This window comes from Lissotriton helveticus, chromosome 5_1, assembly GCF_964261635.1.
Source record: "Lissotriton helveticus chromosome 5_1, aLisHel1.1, whole genome shotgun sequence".
NCBI classification, from domain to species: domain Eukaryota; kingdom Metazoa; phylum Chordata; class Amphibia; order Caudata; family Salamandridae; genus Lissotriton; species Lissotriton helveticus.
In genome coordinates this window covers 1,830,936,276-1,830,958,839 of record NC_136065.1, presented here as the reverse complement: position 1 = coordinate 1,830,958,839, position 22,564 = coordinate 1,830,936,276, and the positions used below count along the sequence as shown (strand labels likewise).

The window sequence follows — 22,564 nt, the reverse complement described above, 5'->3', positions numbered from 1 at the left end:
TTTATATGGCTCGTTTTGGTCTGGGGCTCAGGAGTCAACTGTAAAGTAAATGATGTATTGCTTTCTTTTTTTATGGATGTCTTTTATCGTTTGTATCCTGTTTGAAACCGAATAAAGATGAATTGATTGATATGCTCGGTATTTTGTTCAACTTCCATTGCTTGGTGTGCTTTATTTGTTTTTCTTTTATTTTTTAAGGTGCATGATTGCAATGAAAAAGAGAAACTTAACTATCGCACCAACTTGCCAAGGCCAGAACATTTTGGCTTTGTCAATGCTTGTTTTATTTACACGTGTCTTTGCCATACTTGGAAAATGTGAAGGGAGGACTTTGGTCCATTTCTATGGCCTCTGCCTTCGGTTCACACAGCCTCCTGGAACTGGTGATGCGGGGACCTTTTACCTTACCTAAAACTGACACATGGTAACTTGGTCTTCACCTAGCATTTTGCTAAAAGGATTCCTCCTGTCCTGATGGTGAGGTGCCACTTTTTAAAAATACAGTTGATTTAAATGTCATGATATTATGGTTCATTCAGATTTACGATCAAACTGACGTCTAATCTATCTCTGCGACATCAGATAAATCCGATTGGGCAATCTTGTTCCTTCCACCTTCGATTGCTAAAACAGTTTGCCTTTTTTCATTTCAACATAAAATGCAAAATATTAATGCATTTGTGTCATCTAGACTGGATTACTGTAATGCTCTCTACTTGGACTTAGCTGCTGGATCACTTAGGGAGCTACAGAACGCTGATGGGAGACTAATCCTGAACATTAAGGGCCTGATTATGAGTTTGGCTGTGTGGGAGCAGCCCACCGCGTCACCGCCTCGCTCCTACACCGCCAAAGCTCACCGCTGCCCACCAGATTACGAGTTATTTTGTGGTTTGGTGGGGTGGTGGTGTGGTGGTGCGGTTTAAAGGCTCCTATATGAGCATAAGAACTACACTGCAGTGGGACCTCCAATGCACGTTCCTGTACAGCATGGACTGAGCAGTTCATGTTGTGCAGGAACAGGGGTGCGTGCACGAAGGGCCCCCTTTGTTGCCCGACCGCCTGCATTTTCATGGCGTGGTCACTCCCTTGAATAGACTGGCGGTGGGGAAACTCATAATATGCTTGGTGGTGCCGCTGCGGCACTGCCACGCATATTGGCTCCCCAGTCACCACCACCAGGGATTTGCGGATCCCAGGTGGTTGCAGCAGTCCTACGGCGGTCTGACAGCCGTACTTGTAATACGACGGTCTGACCGCAGGTGCGGGGGTCCCTGACCGCCACCGCACCTCCACCGTGAGTTTGATGTTTCAATGGACCACCAAACCCACAACTAGGCCCTAAGTTTCTGATTTGATCTCACAAGGGCTAGTGAAACTTCAACGATTGTTAGTGAGACAAAGAGTGAATGTCAAATGTATGTGACTGTAAACAAAGTTATTTTTGGGAAGAAATTCAATCCTCTATCCAACAGATTCTCTCGGTACGAGCCAAAAAGTCTTTGTTCTGCCAATACTTCGTTGGCACTGCAAGACTTTTTAACAGCCTCGTACTTGTGGTCAGGAGGGAGTCTGACCTCGATAAATTCAGGAAATTGTAGAAGATATGACTTTTCTCATAATAATGATGACAAGCCCACCGGAGGCCTATGTTTATAGGTGAATCTGATAGCGCCAAGGTACTTTATGATGTATGATACGCTACACAAATTCTAATAAATAAATATGTAAAATTAAAATATCAACATCCTAATGTGATGAACTGCCCTGTTTCTGACATTTAATGCTACATTTCATGCATCCTTCCTCTCTGTATGCTGATTATGCGCATATATAATCCGCTCTGTTTAGGATATGTCTATGTTGGTTAAATTAGGGATAATGTTCTTCACAGTTCAATCAGCTTTGTGGTGAGGAAAACATTGTGGATTGTGGGCCCATTATTCACACACCACCTCACTTCAGATTGACATGTTTATAACATTTAGAGCAAGAGTGCAGAGCAGTGTTAGAATACAAAGCACATTTATTAGGCTATATCAAGATTCAACATGGTAAACAGGGGAACATATGATTCTCTCAGTCAAACAGGACAGCACAGTTCATCCGCTCCTTTTGCACAATTCATCCTCTCCTGTTGCCCCTCTCCACACCATACCTCTGGCTCTCATTGTGTCATGGGCAGTGCCAGTGGTGGCAACAAGCGGTGCTGGTACCAGCCTTCACGAGAACAAAGTTGCACCCTGGCGCTTTTTAATTTATAAATTAAGCTCTGAATAATATCTAGTAACTACTTCAAGCATTGTAATGCACACTGCAGCATTACAACGGTTTCCGGAAAATACCAGGTAGTGTGACAGTAATTACGCACACTTGGTTGCATGTTCACAAATGTGTCCATTTCCAGAGAGGAGTTGTGGAAGTGGCAGATAGTAACAAGTGTACCACTGGTTATGCCTCATTCTTACCATCCAGCTAATAATGGTTACTAACCTGAAGTACAGCCTCCCTTTAAAAATCCTAAGCAACATTCTATTCTTTTCAGACACACATGAGAAAAGTAACTTTATAATATGATGCTCCAATGTTTGCAGCAGAAAGCACTATTCTGTGCATCTAAAAACACTGCTGGAGAAGTAACAGGATGGGCTTTCATTGAGTCCATGCAGTTTTTCCCACGAGTACAAGCCAAGGGAATGGGACACTGCATTTACAACGCGACGCAAACCATGCTTGCCGTTACTTCGCAAGTGTTACATGGAATGCGTCTTTATCAAGCATGCCTTTACCACGTATAATGTTACCGCGACGGTATACAACGTTTACAACGCAATTTTTACAACGCACTACCATTACAACAAAACTTTTACAACGCAACATCCATTACAACGCATACATTTACAACGCAGTCATTACAACGCATGACACTACAACGCACACCACTACAACGCATACCATTACAACGCAGTCATTACAACGCATACTATTACAACGCAAAACTTACCATCCAACACTTACCCTACTGTTGCACCCCCTGGAGTTAGAATAGTAATTTTAACCCCTACACTATCCAAAACTTTCCCTACTGTTGCACCCCCTGGAGTTAGAATAGTAATTTTAACCCCTACACTATCCAACACTTACCTTATATGCAATGTAATGTAATGCGTTGTAATGGTATGCGTTGTAAATGTAGTATGCGTTGTAGTGGAATGCGTAGTAAAGGTATTTTTTAAGAATTCGTTGTAATAGTATGCGTTGTAATGGTGTGCGTTGTAATGGATGTTGCGGTGTAAAAAATGCGTTGTAAAGGTATGCGTTGTAAAAGTGTGCGTTGTAACGTCATACATCCTACAGCGACATGCCTTAGGGAAAGCGGTGTTGGACTTTAACGTCCAATGTTTTCCCTACTGATGCGTAGACTGGAGCTGGAATAAGAAATGATACAGCTCCTTCCTCTAAAGTTTCAGGGTGATCCGTCAAGTAAGGCCAATGAAAAAAAAAAAGGGGGGGGAGAGTCTAAAAACTTGTTTATTACATTAATTTATCCATAAAAAATTAGACACAGCTACAGCTAAAACGACTGAGAGGAATTACACCGAATCTGGCAGAAAAGGTAGAAATGGTGGGGCCCCTTTTCCCAAAGAAAAATCTTCAGGGACACTATTCCACGGAGTTCGATCACAGAGTCCCAGAGACCCCCATACCTTGGGACACTGCAGTTCCCTGCCCACACTCTTCCAAGTAGGGAGCACAACTTTGCTCCCGCCCACCAGAAGCAGTAAAGAAAGTTGCTCCCCGCCTGAGAGGGAGCAAAGTAATGAAGTCAGCTCCGGCCGGCACCCAACATAGGTGTTGACTGGTGAGCCAGCTGCGGCGCCATTTGGGCTCACCCTGTGCCCCTAACAAAAGCGGTGTTGTGGTTGCCCCAAGTGGGCACCCAGTGGAAAAAAAAAAAAACTGACTCCCGCCGGCACCGGTTGGGGAGCCGGCAGGAGTGCCTGACCGGCTCCCCTCACGGCTTCCAAGTAATGTGTGGGTGCCACGGGTGGGCACCCAAAAAATAGTTAAAACTTTAAAATGAATAATAAGCGAGCAGCATGAGTTGCTAATTTATTATTCACTGTTCCAGGCAAGGGATTTCTACTTTTTGTTTTGGAGCTCTGTGGGGCTCCTAAAAGGGCAGGGGTACCACCAATTATTCTTTTATAATGTTTGGGGGGGGGGCTGCGTGGCGTTAAGCAGCCCCCCAACAAAATTAAAAAAACAAGCAAGTCTCCTGGGTAATTGAATCCCTGACCCCAAGAAAGTTTACCATATTTTGAGTCACTCTGAGCAGCAGATCTATGCTCTTCAGCAGGAGTGCCTTGTTGTCGGTCCTATGGCTGCGCTTTGTGGCCTGAGAAATGTTATAAGAAAGTCTCATAGACATGTCGATGTTTTTCGTTAACAAACCTTTACTGAAAAAAATGGTCAACCAGATTTATTAAACATTGCAATGTGTGAATTTATGAAATATACATTTGATTATAATTATGGTGACTATTTGACAAAAACTGTCTGCTTTATATTTGATGATGAGCTGATACTTTTCATATTTTAGTGTTCTGATCCTTTGACAAAGGCAGTAGGTCTGCTTTATTTAAAATTACACCCTTTATATTATTATATCACATAGCTAGCAGTGTGTGCAGGAGTTGGCTGGAGGCATTGGCGCAGGCTGGGCCCTGCACCAAACCCCACTCATGCGCACTTCGGGGGTAGGGTACCAACGTGCTGTTGGACACAGGTTGTGGCCACAGGCCAGCGCCCAACCCCAAGCTGTGCATGGCTGTGCATGTAAAAACACTGTAGGATGGACTTTCATTGAGTCCATGCATTTATTTCACGAGTAGAAGCCAAGGGAATGGGAAACAACATTTACAGTGCCTGGCACACCACGCTTGCCGTTACATCGCAAGTGTTAAAACTAATACGTGTTTTCCATGCATATTGTTACAACAACATGCCTTAGGGAGCGCCAGCATTGGACTTTAAAGTCCAACGCTTTCCCTACAGTTGAGCGGTCTGTAGTTGGAATAATACATTTTACAACTACAAAGTCCAGAACTTTCCCTAAGGTGTGTTGTTGTAAGGATAAACGTAGTAAAGGAATGAGTGGTAAGGACAGCCAGGTGTAGTGTGCAGTTGGGTGCAAGGTGGGGTGCCACTGGCCAGGCCCTACGCTCAACCCCATGCTGCACACAGCGATGGACATCCTACTTAAAACCATAGAAATTCACTGAAATAGAATTACATCATCCACAGGGTCTGGTGTTATATAAAATCTGCTCATAAATACCAGCTTAAATAGAGGTGTGAGCCTTAGTGGTGAGTGTTCTCCCAGGACCAAGATAAAAGGGTTTGCGTCTGATACTCAACAGAAGTAAAAGCGTTAAGAGATATAGAAAGAACAGTGAATACAGTTTCGTTATAATGGTACTTACCAAAAATATGGATTTACACAACTGAAAAAGTGTCAGAATAAAAGGGAATTGGATTGACAAAGCACCAACTGCACATACGGGCAGTGCGGAATGCATGAGTTCCAATCCTGGGGCGCGTCTACAACATCTGAGACTGACTAAACGAGGTGTTTGTGGTGTGGTACGAAGTAGAATGGTGAGGCTTACCAGAAGTGGGAGTCAGGTCCATGTCACGCTTTACAAACGCTTTCCTCTTCTCCTCCAGGAGTTGACTAGGAATCAGGCCAGCACTTCCTCCTTCCACATGGCAGGCCTAGAGCAATAAACAACCACTGAGAAATGGGACCAACTTCACTCAACTCATAACACAGACCAACCCACACTCCCTCTTTACCGCTCGAAAGCAGGTTGGATCTATGACAGTCAAGAAAAAAACTCCTGCTGGATACAACATACATGCACAGTTACTACTTTTATGTTGACATGAGGCTACATGCTGACTGTGTCTGGAATAGTAACACGGGCACCCTTCATAAGCAGAGCCTTTTGCATGGAGAGGGACTACTGGGTCAAGTACAAAGACTGGTTGTTTATTTCCAGATGATCTGTGCACAGAGGTGGACTTCTAGGGAAGAGCCCTGGGGTAACATGAAGTTTGCGTGGGACTTTCCATTTGAACAAAAAAGAAATTGTGGTAGCGGCTAGGGTCTGTGACCCATTTCTTCCTCAAGAGATGGTGGGCGGTCTGTGACCACCGACCGTCACAGAGACGGCATAGTAACACAGATTGGAATCATAAGTAGGATACGAATCACCTTTGAAACAGGAACAGAAATATGGCCCTTACCTTATGCGTGGGGACGCTAACTAAGATGAGAAATCTAGACAAATATAGACAATATAGAGATTCGAATGAGACTAGGGAAAGCAAAGAGTATGTGGGACAATAGCAATGTCAATAGTAACAAGAATGGAATCAGTAAGAAGGACAAAGTAGAAAATAAAAGCAACATTCACAAGGTGGATGATTTACCAAGTAATGGGATTGTAATGGTGACTCAGGTAATAAAGAACACTAGAGACTAACAAAAAAAGAGTATGTTAAAAAAAAATGAAACAAGGCAGGAAACTGTAAAAACCAGGAATGCTGTAGTAGGTGTGTGGGCATTTACAAGTGTTATAGATCAGTTGTAACCTTAATGTGATACAGCCAAGGTGGATACTTTCAGTAAAGTTAAATTGGGTAGTGCCATCAGCTGTTAATCGCAGCACTATAAAATAGAACAATTGATTTTTAAATGCGTCATAATACTAATTATTTGTATTATTGTTATTACTCCAATTCTTATTTGCATTATTCTTATTACCGATCAGGATGGCACCTAAGGAAGTGTTGATGAAGAGGAGAGAGGTAATACGGATACGCTTAATAGTGTTGATAGGCGTGTTCATAAAGATGGAAGAATTATTGAAGATGGGGAAGTGATGGGGATGAGGATGGAATATTGATAAGAACAGGGTTAGGGATAGTAATGAGGCTGGAGATGGCAATGGACACAGCATGTCGAATTAGGACTGAGACAGTACCGAGGAAGTAGGGGCAAGTGACAAGCATTGGAAAGGAGCGAAGTTTGACCCCATGCACTGGAAGCGTTTAGTAAAGATGCCCGCAGAAAGGGTAGGTCTGGTTTCAACAGGCTGATCTTACCTGCCACCAATTGGGGTCGTCCTGGTTCACAATCTGCAGCAGGTCTCCAGCGGTGAACTTTAACCCCGCCTCCTTACAAGGGATGAGGTTATCGGTGCCTGGGTCATAGTCAAAGTGGCTTTTCACAAAGACCTGAGGAAAGCCAGAGATAAAGTGGTTAATATGTAGCCCTGGTTAAGAGATGTTGCCAGTCAATATGCGTGATATCCTGGCAGATGTCCCCTCCACCCTACAGCGGTTAGGATAAAGACCTTTTGTAAGTAGGAATGCTCCTCCATTTTATAACCAACTACTTCCAATCAGAAATTGATATTTCATCGAGCACTCGTCGGTTATGGCTTTGAAACACTTTACAACTAGGGCAGATTTACTCCAATTGTAGTACAAGAGTAGGGCCTAAGGCAGGAACATGTGTTTCCTACTTGCAATACTGTGATTTTACTGCTGTCCATCATACCCCCATGCACATTGGCGTAATCACGGCACACTGGTGGGGATTTATGTAAATAAATGCATAATACAAATTTAGCGCTGGCAGTCTTCCGCCTTATGCTCCATATATATAAATGTGTTAAAACAAAATGCTTTTGTGAATGTAAAGTTTGAACCCAAATGCAAGAGCAGAGGAGCGACTGTGAGCTCTTCCACTGTGATGAAAGCTTTGGCCCACATGACATATATGGCTGTGGGATATTTCCTTTTTTCCCCCACTTCCCTCCGTTCCCACCTTTATTTTGGAAATGTACAGAATAGCCATGTCAAAGTGGACACTGTGTGCCTAAGGGGCCTGGGCAACCTTAAAAGATGCGCGGTTAATGAATCATATCTGTTTTATAGGAAAATGTGAGAAAAGTACATCTTTATTTCCCAGCAAATCTGTAGCCTAGTGCAGATAGGGAAGCTCTGGGCTTTAACTTTTGAAGTGCATTTCTGCAGTTAAATATGCTTAAATCTTTAGTTCTGCAGTGTGTCGGTTGGCCGCCATTTTATTGCGTCACAAACAGCAAAGCTTGGTTTGCATCTTGTCTGCAACACTGATCAGTGGGAATGGGCTTCGGCACTCTGGAAAGTGATTGCAATGTCCACAGCGGAGAAATCCTCCGTGGTTCTTCAGAGATGCCCTTAGCCTTCACCCCCGACGTTTGGGCAAGCAGAAAGGAAAAACGTGAAGAGCCATGGACAGTGATGCTGGAACAATTTTGAGAGCGGGGTGTGAACTCATAGGGACGTTGAAAGTTCAGGGTCACACAAATACCAAGTGTAGCAAGTGAGCCACGCCCATTCAGCAAGAGAGGGGAAGGGTGCAGTATTTAGCTGGTGGTGTGTTTTGGAGCGCACTGTCACACATATACTACTAAAGCGTGCATGGTATGGCAGCCCATAGTTGTTTACAGATAGCACATTTCCATTGACATGGCCACTAACTTTGCACAGACATAGCTTTACATGTAAACCTATATAGCGCACAAACGATAATGTATGGGAATCGGGTTTCAGCAAATATTTGTCATTTGGGCATCATCAAGTAAAGTGTCTTGATTTGTTTTCATTCCATTAAAACATATGTTACCATCACACTTCAGAATTACCAACATAGCACTTAATTTGTGCTCTCCTAAGTGCTGACATATTTGAAATATCTGTACAGTTCATCTATAGGTATTTATGTGCTAGGAAAAAAGCAACATCCTTCAGTCTTTCTTTTAATACCAGCAAGACTGGCACATTGTCTACTTAACAAAATCTACTCACTTTGCACTTCGAGAAAGAAAAGTAAACACCACTCTCCATGGTAAAAGAATAAATAGCAATTCACCAGAAGACACAGCCTGACATTTGACCGCTGCCTTTGTGCGCACATCAAATGTGACACTATAAAAACAAAGTTTAAGGGCATCTTTATCGCTCATTCACCTTCAGAACTCCAGCATGATTATTTTGGGGTGCTGCAGCACCCCAGTACCCCTATTTCTATTTCTAGATTACAAAATATTTACAGCATGTTCACTGCTGTCACTAGAATGGGATGCAAGAATTCACAGACGTGCAGAGACATTTCTTGGGGTTGTTCTATTGCTATCTTCTCGAGCCCACCATCACAGCAGAATTTCCAACCAATACATAGCCCCCTTCTGCTAACACAGGAATGCCACTCTATAGATCCGGGTCATCAGGACGGCCCCAACGCTGCTTCAAATTAGGTAAGATTTGAAGACACACCTCTTTAAAGAATGTTACATCACAATGCATTAGCAGTCTACAATCCAGCTACCGCTCCTATCACTCGTTTACTTTGAGCCTGTCTTTAACCCTGTAAGCACTCTGTTACTCTTTGGCTAGGTTTGCGCTCTAGAGTACCACATACACGCTGGCGTCTTCCGCCATGTTCTGTAGTATTGACTACACCCAGGGCTTTAAGTGGGATGAAAAAACTGGGGGTTCTCTCAAAGGGGCGTGGCCAGTGGGATTAAGGGTGTGGCTTAAAAACCCATATGCAAAAAATCTGTGCTTAGCATAGTGTGCCGCCCGACTTGTAATTTGCTGTTTCTGTCATTGTATCCAGATATATGACAGAACAAGTAACATTATACCTACAACAAGTCAGGACTATTGGCTTTGCCATAAGATAAATAATCAGCAACTATGGCTAGTATATAATATTGAAAAAAAAACAATGTTACTGCTCCTAGTTTCAAAAAGAGAAAGGAAATCCAGAGAGAAAATGAGTCTCTTTAAAGGATTTCCCTTCCCCTACAAAACACACCTGGCATGATGTCATGCCGTAACTTCTCCACCAGTGAGAAGTGAGCAGTGTAAGCGTGTGCACATCAATGTGTCTGCTGTCACTGCAGTCCGGAAAAAAACGGACCCCCTGTGCCAGGGCACAAAACAGAGCCCAATAGAGACCCGTTTCGAGGCCTCCTTTAAAAAAGTGCCAGTGCTCAGACCCGGTGAGACCCGGCCCACTTAAAGCCCTGACTACACCAGTCGAGGCACCACCGTGTAGACTATGTTCCCCTAAAAGACCTAGCAGAGCATTCATTAGTACTGCAAACTGTCAATCTAGCCTATTTTCAATATTAAACAAGCACTGGCAAAGCCAATGAGTCTCGTTCTTGGTAAATATGTAATATGCAAAAATATACAAGTGTACAATTAAGGAGTATCTCAGCTGGCCAGGAACACCAGCCCATGCGCTTACGTGCACTCCTTTTCAGGTGGCTGTGCATGTTATCAGGAAAAATTGCTGTTTCTCCCAGTGCAAGAGAGCCAACGGATTCAGTGTGTTGGCCTGTTGCCCTATGCAGTGCAGGGTGGAAGCACAAAGTGAATCAAACTGGAAAAGGCCAATGGATGAAGAAAGCTGACAAAGCTGTGTGTGTGTGTGTTAGTCATTATCAGCCTGATTCATGAAAAAGAAAATCTGCGATTCTCAAATTGCGATTTACAGCGAATCGCAATTTGAAAATCGCAGATCGGCATTCATCATAGTTAGCGAGAAAATAAAGCGATTCGCACATGGCCGCGAAAAGCGTTAGCGATTTACTAAAATCGCAGGAAAATCGCAATTACCCTCAAAATCCGTGTCGATTTAGCGATAGCGCAAATAGCGAGATCGCTAATAGCGAGATCGCTAAATGCGATCTCGCAAGTAACAAGATCGCAAAAACGGGAAGTCGCATTTCGAGCACAGTGATGACATCACAACCAGGAAGCAGGCAGTTACCACCCCCATTCAGAACTGTGAGGCTGATCTCGAGGCTGCAGCTGAACAGAGCTCCTTCCAGGACACCTCCAAACTTGCAAATCCAACCCATTTGTGACTGCAGCAATGCCAGAGGAACCAGCACCAGGGCCCAGTGACACCAGGCGCAAGAGGAAGCTCAAGTTCTCTGAGCAGGAGTTGGAGCACCTGATTGAGGGAGTGGTTGATAACCACTCCAAACTATTTGGGAAGGACTCCAGGAGGGTGCCGGAGGTGGAGAGACGTCGAATCTGGCTTGGGATAGCTGCTAAAGTGAACGCTGTGGGCGTGACACACAGGTCACTGGATGAGCTGAAAGAGAGGTGGTACGACCTCCGAGGTCGTGCCAAGGAGAGGGTGGCAGAGAGGCTGGGCGAGACCCAGGCTACTGGGGGCGGAGATCCTACAGTCCCTCCCAACACCCCCATGGAGGACCGCGTGGAGGACACTCTGGAGCCAGAGGCGAGCATAGGGGTCGTCAATCTGGATTCATCCCGACCCAGCCAAGACAGCCAAGGTAAGTGGCATGCGACTGCGACCCTGTCCCCTAACAATGGCCATGGCCCTATAGCCTCCCATAATCATCCCAAGACATGCAAACCATGCACATTAGGTCATGCCCAAAAGCATTGTGGGACATGTAGTCTGCCCACAATGTACAAGAACCCCAATGCAGCCTCACATGTCCCAAAGTACGCAATGCCAAAGCCAGGCAGGGAATGTCATCCAGCATGCATGTAGCAACTGCACGTGTGACAGATACATGCAATTAATGTACGTCCAATTCCCCTCACAGGTGGCGCTGACAACAGCAGCGACAGCGACAGGCTGCTTATTGACGAGGCACGAGAGGATGCCGAGGAGGTGCCAACACCGACACTTCCTGCACCATCAGGCGCAGCACCTCTCCCCGCAGCCAGGGCAACACCAACTGCGCCAGCACCATCAGGCGCAGCACCTATCCCCGCAGCCAGGGCAAGACCAACTGCGCCAGCACCATCAGGCGCAGCACCTATCCCCGCAGCCAGGGCAACACCAACTGCGCCAGCACCATCAGGCGCAGCACCTATCCCCGCAGCCAGGGCAAGACCAACTGCGCCAGCACCATCCGGCGCTGCACCTTTGACAACCACAACTCCACCACCAGCTGGACCATCTACATCTGGTGCAGCTACTGTGGTGACAGTGCGCACACCCACTGTGGACAGCCAGCAGAGCAGGCATGGCAGGGCTCGCCAGCAGAACACAGCACGCAGCGGCAGGAGGGGGATGGCTGTGCGCGTGCCAGGCCTGAGCATTGAGCGCCGGATGCTACGCATACACCAACTGCAGGCACGACGGCAAGGGGCTATTCAACTGCAGCTAAACAACATTGGCCGCAATGTGGTCAATGTGGGCGAGAGGATTGAGCGCATGTCGACAGCTATGGAGGCCAACACTGCTGCGCTCATATCGCAGCGCAACTCCGCCCGCCGCTGCCACCGGCAGCTTCTTACGCGGCTGTCAGCCTACACCCGCTCTAACTATATAATCGGGAATGCCACCTCCCAGCTCTCACGACAGTCCCTGGCGCAGCAGCAGCAGTTGATCCAATGCGTTGAGGATGTTGGACGAGTGTTGGAGCAGGTCACCACTGCCGTGCTGGCACTCCATCCTACTGGGCCAGGCAATGTGGGGGGGGGACGACACCAGTGAGGGCACCTCCAGTGTCAGCAGCCTGTCTGCCTCACTGGTTGGCGTGGTACGCCGCAGCACCAGGCCCACTGCAGGGACACGTGCCGTCCCAAAGGAAGAGCCAGAGAGGCGTTTGGGTGCTGCGCGCCGGAGGCGCAATTGAGTTTCATGTACATTGGCTGGGACATGCTGCTGATACAAGCATGTCCAGTGTTTTGTTAGGAGCAGTATGGCGCAATACTGCTAGCATTTGATGAATGGAGACATAACATTATTATTGTGCATTTAACAATAATATTTATTCCTGCATCATACATCGGCCTCCTGTCATTATTTCCATTGGCATGCAATTGTGATTTGTTGGGTGAGGGGAGTGGGTGCACTAGAAACTGTTCATTGTGATGTGGTTGCGGCGTCTGTGTCCTTCAGCTGGGTTCTCCCCGCGTGCATGACGCACATGTGCAGGTGGCCGGTCGTCCCCTTCCGACTCACTGCCAGAGATCTCTACAGGTATCCAGCGCTTGGTAGCAATGTTGTGTAGTATTGCACACACAGCCACAATGCGGCAGCACACATCAGGACTGTAGTACATGGCCCCACCAGTCTTGTGCAGTATGCGGAATCTGCTTTTCAGTAGCCCAAATGTCTGCTCAATGCAATTCCTTGTGCGTATGTGTGCTACATTGTAACGCCGTTGCTGTGGTGTCGCAGGGTTGAGGTATGGGGTGAGGAGGTATTCACGGAGGGCGTAGCCACTGTCACCTGCATGAGAGGAGCAGAGGGTGAGTGCCTGTGCAGCGCAGATACTACATCACAGTGTGACATTGTGGGGCAAGTGTACTTACCAAGTAAGTGTCCTTCACCAAAGTCTCCCCTGGCCAGTCGTGTGTGGAGGCCGCTGTGCCGGAATATGAAGGAGTCATGTGTACTCCCCGGGTACTGTGCCACAATGTCCGTGATGTATGTCTTAGCATTGCAGACCATCTGGATGTTGAGGGAGTGGTAGGACTTGCGATTGCGGTACATGTACTCCGTTGCAGCTGGTGGGCAGATGTGGATGTGAATACAGTCAATGCATCCTATCACATGTGGGAACTGCACAACATTGTAGAATTGCTGCTTGGTCACATCCAAATCCTGTTGGCTGGTGGGAAATTTGATGTGCTGATGTAGCTGGGTCTTTATGAAAAAACAGGTGCTGGCCATACAAAAAAGTCTATATACTCTCCTTCTTTGGAGTGACAAATAAAGATGTATTTCAATATTTGTCTGGTATTATTTATTTTATACCCTTTTACTTTTTATTTTTTAGATTCAAAAATTCATTATACGAAAAAGACATACCCAAATACATTTATCATACAATTATTCAAAAACATGTACAGAAAACATTACATATAACAAGCAGAACATCTATCTGAATTTCATATATACATTAGCACAAATGCTTGTGCATCAACATCATTATTCATTATTGCACTAACTTTCCTTAAAAAGAAAAGGTCTTTATACTCAAATAAGGAAAAATCAGATGGAGAAAACAATACATGTACAAAACAATGCAAGTTTGACTGAGAGAATAAATCAAAACATCAGTCCCACAAGAAGCTAATTATTTTTAGCAGTTGTTAGATACTTGTCTCCAATTGGCCTGCTAAAAATAATTAGCTTCTTGTGGGACTGATGTTTTGATTTATTCTCTCAGTCAAACTTGCATTGTTTTGTACATGTATTGTTTTCTCCATCTGATTTTTCCTTATTTGAGTATAAAGACCTTTTCTTTTTAAGGAAAGTTAGTGCAATAATGAATAATGATGTTGATGCACAAGCATTTGTGCTAATGTATATATGAAATTCAGATAGATGTTCTGCTTGTTATATGTAATGTTTTCTGTACATGTTTTTGAATAATTGTATGATAAATGTATTTGGGTATGTCTTTTTCGTATAATGAATTTTTGAATCTAAAAAATAAAAAGTAAAAGGGTATAAAATAAATAATACCAGACAAATTTTGAAATACATCTTTATTTGTCACTCCAAAGAAGGAGAGTATATAGACTTTTTTGTATGGCCAGCACCTGTTTTTTCATAAATACTATATATGGTCCAGCTGACCGTACGTCCCAAGGACCTATCTCCCTGTTATCCAAGGTGTAGCTGGGTCAGCATTGCGTCAAGGAAACTCCGTAGGCAGCGGGACATGGTGGGCTGGGATATCCCCCCAGCAGCCGCAACTATCCCCTGGAAGCTCCAGGAGGTGAAGGCTACACAATACCTGGACATGTGTATGCACGGCATTGGTCCGCCTTGTTGGGTGCTACATCAGGGGGTCAAGGTCCTGTATTAGCTTGATAATCATTGCCCCATTCAGGCGGTACTTTGCATATATTTGCTCTCTGGTTTGGCCCAGCAGGGTGACCCGCTGGCGGAATATCCTCTCCTGGATTCTGCGTCTCCTCCGTGCTGCTCGCTGTAGCCTTCGCCGCCTGACCACCATGTACAGTCCTGGCATTCTGAGACTCCTAATGCTGCTGCTGCATCTCCTTATGTGTGTTTGGTCAGGCCTGCACCTGTTACTGATTGGGCAACGGTTTTTCGAAAAAAAAATCCCATGGCTTTGATGGTTACCACCTGCTTTGGGTTGTCCTTAATTTGCGCCTCGCAAACAGCGATTTTGTTTTTTTTCGCTATTTGCGAATTTTCATGATTACCGATAGCGATTGTATAGCGAATTCGCTATTTTATTCCGATTCGCTAAGGCTCTCCTGCCGGGATTCTGCGAATCTTTTAGCGAATTCGCTATTCTGTGGTGAATGCCGATTTTGTGAATTGCGCTCGCAATAGCTTTTTCGCAGCTATTGCGAGCGCAATTTCGCTTCATGAATCAGGCTGTATGTTTTTTGAGGGGGAATATGAATGACGAAACATCTAAAGCTGTCTCTATGCCAGACCTAAAAACCATACACATTTCAGATGTTCTCTTGAATGAATCGATTGAGGCATTTATATTGTACACACCAACCTACCGCATATTGGCTACGGTCACGTAGGACAGTTATGCTATAAGAGACTTTTTCACTGAAATCGAAGAATGCATGCTTTCTCCTGTAAGGCAGGGAGTTCCATAACAGAGGAAGCTTTTCATGTCCTCTCCAGACAATTAAGACACTACATTGTTAACACATCAAGGCTACTGTGACTGTTATTCTGTCCCTGATTGGTAACCAGTGTAGATTTCACAAACTCCAGCATAAAACCGTGGGCATAGTCCAGCCAGGACTTCACTGCTGCCCTGCTGCCTCCGCTCACTGTACTGAAGGCAGAAAAGGCCTAGTTGATAAGCTGATTACAGCATCTCCTGAACACAGCTCGGCCCACGGCCTAAGGGCATACATACATTCCATCAATAATAGAAACTGTGATGGTTCCTCGCCTCAGAAGTGTCTAGCTCAAGAGCTTTGGGGTGGGTGGAATTATCAGCTTCTCTGGAGAAGGCTGTAGCACATTCAAGCACCCACTTCACAGAAGGGTTTCTGGAGGGTGGGGAAATGGGTGTAATAATGGCCCTCTTTTGATACACTTACATGTCAGCGGGTACAACTGAACGAGCAGCTGCGACTCCCTGAAGATGCTGAGGAAAGCGGTGAAGGGATGATGCTAACACCTATGTGCAGTATGCATCTCCTGGGAGCAGAAGGGGCTCGGTGCTGTTCTCTGAGTAGGAGTTTGTGCATAAGGTCAAACTATGCAAGTGTGCTATGATCCGCACTGTCTCCTTAGTCTCTTCAGCAAGAGAGGGTGGTACAGTATTGAAAACTGCAGACAGGTCCAGCATGGCAATAAGTAGCCTGAGACGTCATCAGGGAGCTAGACGGCGTCATGCCAGAGGATTAGAAGGGCTCTTGCTACTCCATGTTCAGGTCTGAAGCAAGCAGTTATTTCCACCAATATACTTTTGTAACTGGTTTATAGTATAAGAAATATACTTTGAAGTGATGGTGCATTCATTTCCCCCCTAATGACTTTCCATGCACCCTCTATGAACAGTACACATCCTTCAAATACTTTTTACCCTTCAATAACTTTATATTCGTCCGTTTAACCTCCATTTACTCTTCTCCATTCACTACTCACCTTTCACCGTTAATTTGCACGCCACCATTCACTGACCACCCTCTTCCGTCTACCATTCCTAATCATAGCTTTCGGCATTTAACCCGTGAGGTAACGGGGTTTTAGGAACCCGTTTGGTGCCAGGGGATAACACCCGAAGACCTCTGAGTTCTCCCTGTTCCGGACCACAGAAACACGGAGTCTTCTAGTCGAGTCAGAGATCGAGTTTTATTGATAGCTACCAAGTAACAGGTGTCCTAGAAGCACGACAAACACGGGCCATGTGTTCTCAGGAGACTGTTCGTTTTTACAGAACCAGCCTTCTCCTTATATACAGAAATAATAGCTGCGAGCGAGAATTCTTGAGTTTATGATATGGCTATACACATATTTCTACAATAATACAAAAGAGCGAAGTCATGTAGGCAAGCCCGTATTTTAGATGTCCAGTGCGTGATAGATTACTCATCCAAGCCCGGAACTCCCATCAGATATCGATGAAACCCCAATAAAGGAAGGCACCTCCTAGTCATAAAACTGGCCATAAACAGGGAACAGGACAGGTGTGTGTTTGTAGAAAGCATGGTTTGTATGTAGTGAATGGTTTGAGGAATGTTATGTATCGATGCTATCGCATTTGGCCACTGGGCAAGGGGCTGCCCAGACAGGTTTGGCTAAAGGCAATGGAGTCAGTTGGGACAGGTCAGGGGGGAGTCAGGGAAGGAGGACGTGTCCTTTTAGATCAAGCTCGACCTTTAATTGACTTATCATGAGGGCAAGACGTAAGATGAATGTCGTTCACAAAATGGAGTCTAAGGGGTCGGGACGGAAACTACGATTTGGGGGTGCTGGCGACCCTCGATTATGACGCAAATGTATGGGAATGATGCCCTAATCATTATCGGTTCGCTGACACCAAATTCGTCATGGTACGTTGATATTTTGTGACACGGGTATTGGACCTCGTTATCGGGATGACAACAGGGTCCAGATTTTCAGAACCACAGACCCTCCTTTTGCCCTTATGTAAGGCAATAAATCGTATTAATCTGAGTCCAAATCCGTATGAAGGAATTCGTGGAGATGCTGCTGTAACATCATTCTGTTGCTCAGTTCGTCTCTCGACACAGGCTTCCGTACACATGACGTAGCACAGAGGCCACATAGTGCAGGAGCGCACTGTATACACAGGCAGAACATAAACAGAAGTGCTAAGATCATCCCAATGAAGATCAGTGTTTTCCATCCCCATGTAGCGATCAGTTCCCAGAACCACCCTAGTAAGGACCAATCTCCTTTTTCCACGTGGAGGGAATCAGATATTTCGTGTAGTTTAGAGATGGCCTGGTACACTGTCGGTGCGTTATCAGGGATGAAAATGCAACAACTGGATTGGATCACTCTACACACACCACCACGATCGGCGAGTATGATATCTAGGGCAACTCGGTTCTGAAGGGTCATAAGACGATCCGACTGAAGTTCGGTCGTCAAATTTCCAAGGGCTCCGGCCGTTGTAGTCACGGCGGATTCAACTATCCTCGATAACTGGCGAATATTCCTGCTGTTTACCATAGGCCCCCAAAATGGCAGAAAACCCTTTGCGAAGTCAGCGAATTCCTGACCCGCGGTGTCGTCTTTGCTCACGACACCTCTAGCTGTCCTTGTCCGATGGTAATCTGCTCTGGCCGTGTAGGTGGGAGGCAGCAGAAATGCGATAAAGCATGTACCTGAGAAGTCAGGGGGCAACCACGTGTAAGCTTGGTCATGGCAGACGAAATACGTGCCTTTGGCTGCTAATAGTATAGGGGAAGTTCGGGAAGCGAACACATACGTTTCCGTGCATATACTCTTTCCTAATTGTGCTTTGGGATCCCTGCCGATACCTTGTAAACATAAGTGACCTCGGTTGGGTACTATCCAAACTGGGCGGGATTTCTTTGCTGTCTGGCTCTTACTCAGGTAAACCCCATATTTAGTTACGTTCCAACGAGTGTACGGAGTGAGTTCATCTTTGGGAATCGTAAAATAGGTGTCGAACTCTCTACTCATATTTCTTATCCCTCTTATTAGTGCCTTGGTACTGGAATCACTTTCAGTAGGACGTGTCGGGTATGGTTCTAGGGCGAATAGGAACATGGTCTGGAAAGCCCACAGAGAACCATAATAACTGAAAGGCAGGATGAAGTATGGGATACCCTTATCCGTCGTGTGTGGCATGAGTCCACATACCCAACAGTTCGATGTGTTCATGATGGACTGGTGTTGGTGTAGGAGTTGAATAAATGAGTTATTTACAAATTCGAGTCTTCTGGCAGATTCGTGTTCAGGTAGAGGGTGAAAGTAGTGTGGAGAGATAGTAGGAGGAGGAGGCTGTGGCCGGGTGTCATTTGAAAAGGTAACTTGGAATACGAATAGAGTATAAACAGTCAAAAACATCGTTATGCTACACAACATTAAAATACATGTTATCAAAAACTTTCTTTTGGCCAGTACAGTGCATAATTGTCTTTCAAAGTTTGGGAGTCTGGTAGGTCTCTTTACCCTAGGAAACTCCATCCTCTAGTTGCTGCCCGCGGTGGTAGGTTGGTTCTGCCAGGGGGTGCGCTCTGTTCAGTCCGGGGTAACTCCCTTGGACCAACCAGAACCGTTGACCTAAACGTCCCCAGTTGCACTCCCCAGCCTTCAACCGCGACCCTAGCAGCAGAACCGGATGGCGGTTCGAAAATCAAACAATGAGCACGTTTCCTGAGAGTGAGAGAGCTGAAAAATCAAAAAAATAGTTCTTGGGGGAGGGAAATCACTTTAGTTCGTTTTTATTTAGTCTCTTCGTTTAGTCCTCAAATCGTACCGTCGTTTTCCTGGCACAGTGTGGTCTTCAAACAATGCCTCAGGTTCGGTAGTGTCCAACTGCGTAGACTGTAGCACAAATCCTTGTAAAATATGATCACTCTCCTTTTCGGTACCAGTTTCTTTTAAACGTGCATCGCTGAAAGGGATGAAACGAGGTATGGATTCTGTCTCGGAGTCGGCAATTCCTTCGTTGACCCACCGGTCGTATGGAAGGGGCAGAGGGACCCGTTTACAATGGGTCCCGTGCACCCAGTTCTTTTTGCCGTCCACCCGAACCGCTGACCTCGTGGAAAGAAGTACCAGGTAAGGTCCGGTCCACCTCGGCTGACCGTTGTTGGTGCGCTGGAAGTTCCGCACCAAGACCCACGAGCCGGGTGTGATGGAGTGACCTGGATCGTCAGAGGCTGGTGGAGAGGAACTGTGAACCTGTTGGTGTAAAACACGCAATTTAGTTGTCAATTCGCACAAATAGTCAAGCAGTACGGGGTGCTCTATTTCGCTAAGTTTCTTTGGTCTTGGCATGCCCCAGACGTTGGCTGGGCGGCCAAACACTATCTCGTGAGGGCTAAGTCCTAATCTGGAATGGGCAGTCATCCTAGTTGACAAGAGTGCTAGGGGCAAGGCGTCAGGCCATTTAAGACCTGTACTGGCTTGGATCTTGGCTAATTTGAGCTTTAAAGTGCCGTTGTAGCACTCTACCAATCCAGCTGATTGGGGGTGATTCGCAGAGTGGAATTTTTGCTGTATGCCTAAACATTCACACACTCTCTTCATCACGCGTCCTACGAATTCACTTCCATTATCACTCCAGACGATTCTAGGCATGCCAAATCTCGGGAAGAACTCTTTGACAAGGGCTTTGGCGGTTGACAAGGCAGTATTGTCTTTAAGGGAGTACGCTTCCACCCACCTGGAGAAAGCGCAAACAACAACGAGCACATACTTCAGATTGTTGCATCTCTCCATGTGGATGAAATCGAGCTGCAAAACCTCGAACGGATACGTTGGAGGCGCAAAATGACCAGCTGGAGTTGGGGTTCCCCTACCGGGATGGTACTTCAAACACACCATACAGTTTCTGACCACATTCTCTGCATATTTCGGGATGTTGCTATTTTGCCATACTGGGGCCAATACTTTACAGATTCCTCTCGAACTGATGTGTGCAAATCCGTGAGCCATTGTTACTACTGCAAGTACATAGGCGTTAGGCAATAACCATCGCTGGTGTTCTGACAATTCGTCCCAACAACCATTCGTATCTAATCTACCCTTACTTTCTCTCCATTCATTCACCTCTTTCTCAGTTGCCTCGGCTTGTATAGATTTCACGCTTTCAATGGTGTCCTCACACATTCCCACATCAGTAATCCATCTAGCGGGACCTACAACATACATCCGACTCATTGTGTTCCTTGCAGTCTCTTTCGCAACCTCGTCTGCAAATGCATTCCCGCGGCCAACATCATCCTGAATCTTTTTGTGTGCACTGCATTTTATAATGGCAACTTGTAGTGGCAAGGTCAGTGACTGGAGGAGCTCATTAACTAGCTGACCATGTTGTATCTTTGCACCATGTGATGTAAGAAACCCAAGTTCACGCCACAATCTCCCAAAACTGTGAGCCACACCAAAGGCGTATTGGCTGTCAGTGTACACATTCACTCGCTTTCCTTTCGCTAACACACATGCTCTGGTAAGCGCAATTAGCTCTGCAGCTTGTGCAGAATTATGGGAAATGCGCGCAGTCTCTATAATGGTGTGTAATGTCGTTACGGCATATGCTGCAGTCGTATCACCATTCGGCAGCTTGAAACATGAACCATCAACCCATAAAGTATCATTGCATTCAGGAAGGGGAGTGTCCTGTAAGTCTACTCTCCCTTTTGTCTCTTCTTCTGTCCTAAAGCAGCAGTCATGTTTGTCAATCTCGTCTGTTCCTGTCGGAATGGGTAATAACGTTGCGGGATTCAGTGTATCGCACCTCTTTATGTGGATGTGACTTGCTAGCAGCGTAAGTTCGTAACTGGATAGTCGAGCGCTAGTAAGGTGTTGTGTCTTCGTCCTGTTTAGTAAAATGTCTACTGCATGTGGAACCATAACGATCAGAGTATTATTCATGACTAATCCAGCGGACTGTCGGATGCAGACAGCTGCTGCGGCGGTAGCCCTCAGACAACTTGGTAGGGCTTTAGCCACAGGGTCTAGAGTTGCCGAAAAATACGCGCATGGGCGCTGTCTGTCCCCAAAATGTTGTGTTAAAACTGATAATGCACAACCTTCCTTCTCGTGGACATATAATGTAAAAGGCTTACTGTAGTTGGGGTTTCCCAACACAGGAGCCGAACATAATGCATCACGCAACTTGTGGAAACTCGTTTGGCAATCTTCAGACCAAGGCATAGGATTTGGCGTGTCTTTACAGAGTAGTGCCAGCAAGGGTTTAGCAAGTAGTGAGAAATTCGGTATCCATTGTCTACAGTATGATGTAATGCCCAAGAAGGCTCGAACCTCTCTCTGTGTCCTTGGGGCACTTAGTTCTGCGATTGCCTGTATTCTTTCTGGTGTCAGTCTCCTTCCCTCCTTCGACAAGATGTGACCTAAGTAGGTTACCTCTTGTCGGCAAAATTGTAGTTTGGAGAGAGAGACTTTGTGCCTCATGTCACATAAGTGATGCAATAATGATAACGTAGCTTTCTTGCAAATCTCTTCAGTGTCTGCAGCGATCAGTAGATCGTCTACAAACTGAATCAGAGTTGAACCATTCGGTACAACAATCGTGTCTAGTTGTGTTTTCAGGGCCTGACTTAATATTGATGGGCTTTCACAGTAGCCTTGAGGAGCGCACTTGAAGCGGAAACTTCGTCCTCCTAAATTAAATCCGAAAATATCTCTACTCTCCTCAGCAATCGGGATACTGAAGAAAGCGTTCTTCAGGTCAATCACCGAGAACCAATTTGCTGAAGCTGGAACCATCGTCAACAAAGCAGTAATGTCGGGGAC

The 22,564-nt window shown here is 45.7% G+C and overlaps 1 protein-coding gene across 2 annotated transcripts in view; it reads right to left on the bottom strand.

Annotated features, from left to right (window-relative positions):
- Positions 1-22,564, bottom strand: part of MPP2 (MAGUK p55 scaffold protein 2) — a 436,959-nt gene that overhangs the window by 81,028 nt on the left and 333,367 nt on the right. For both annotated transcript variants that reach the window (XM_078645234.1, XM_078645233.1), the window contains 2 exons: positions 7,174-7,305; positions 5,673-5,778 (listed from right to left, as the gene is read on the bottom strand). In XM_078645234.1, the coding sequence (XP_078501360.1) occupies positions 5,673-5,778; positions 7,174-7,305 (238 nt within the window). The remainder of the gene's footprint in view (positions 1-5,672; positions 5,779-7,173; positions 7,306-22,564) is intronic.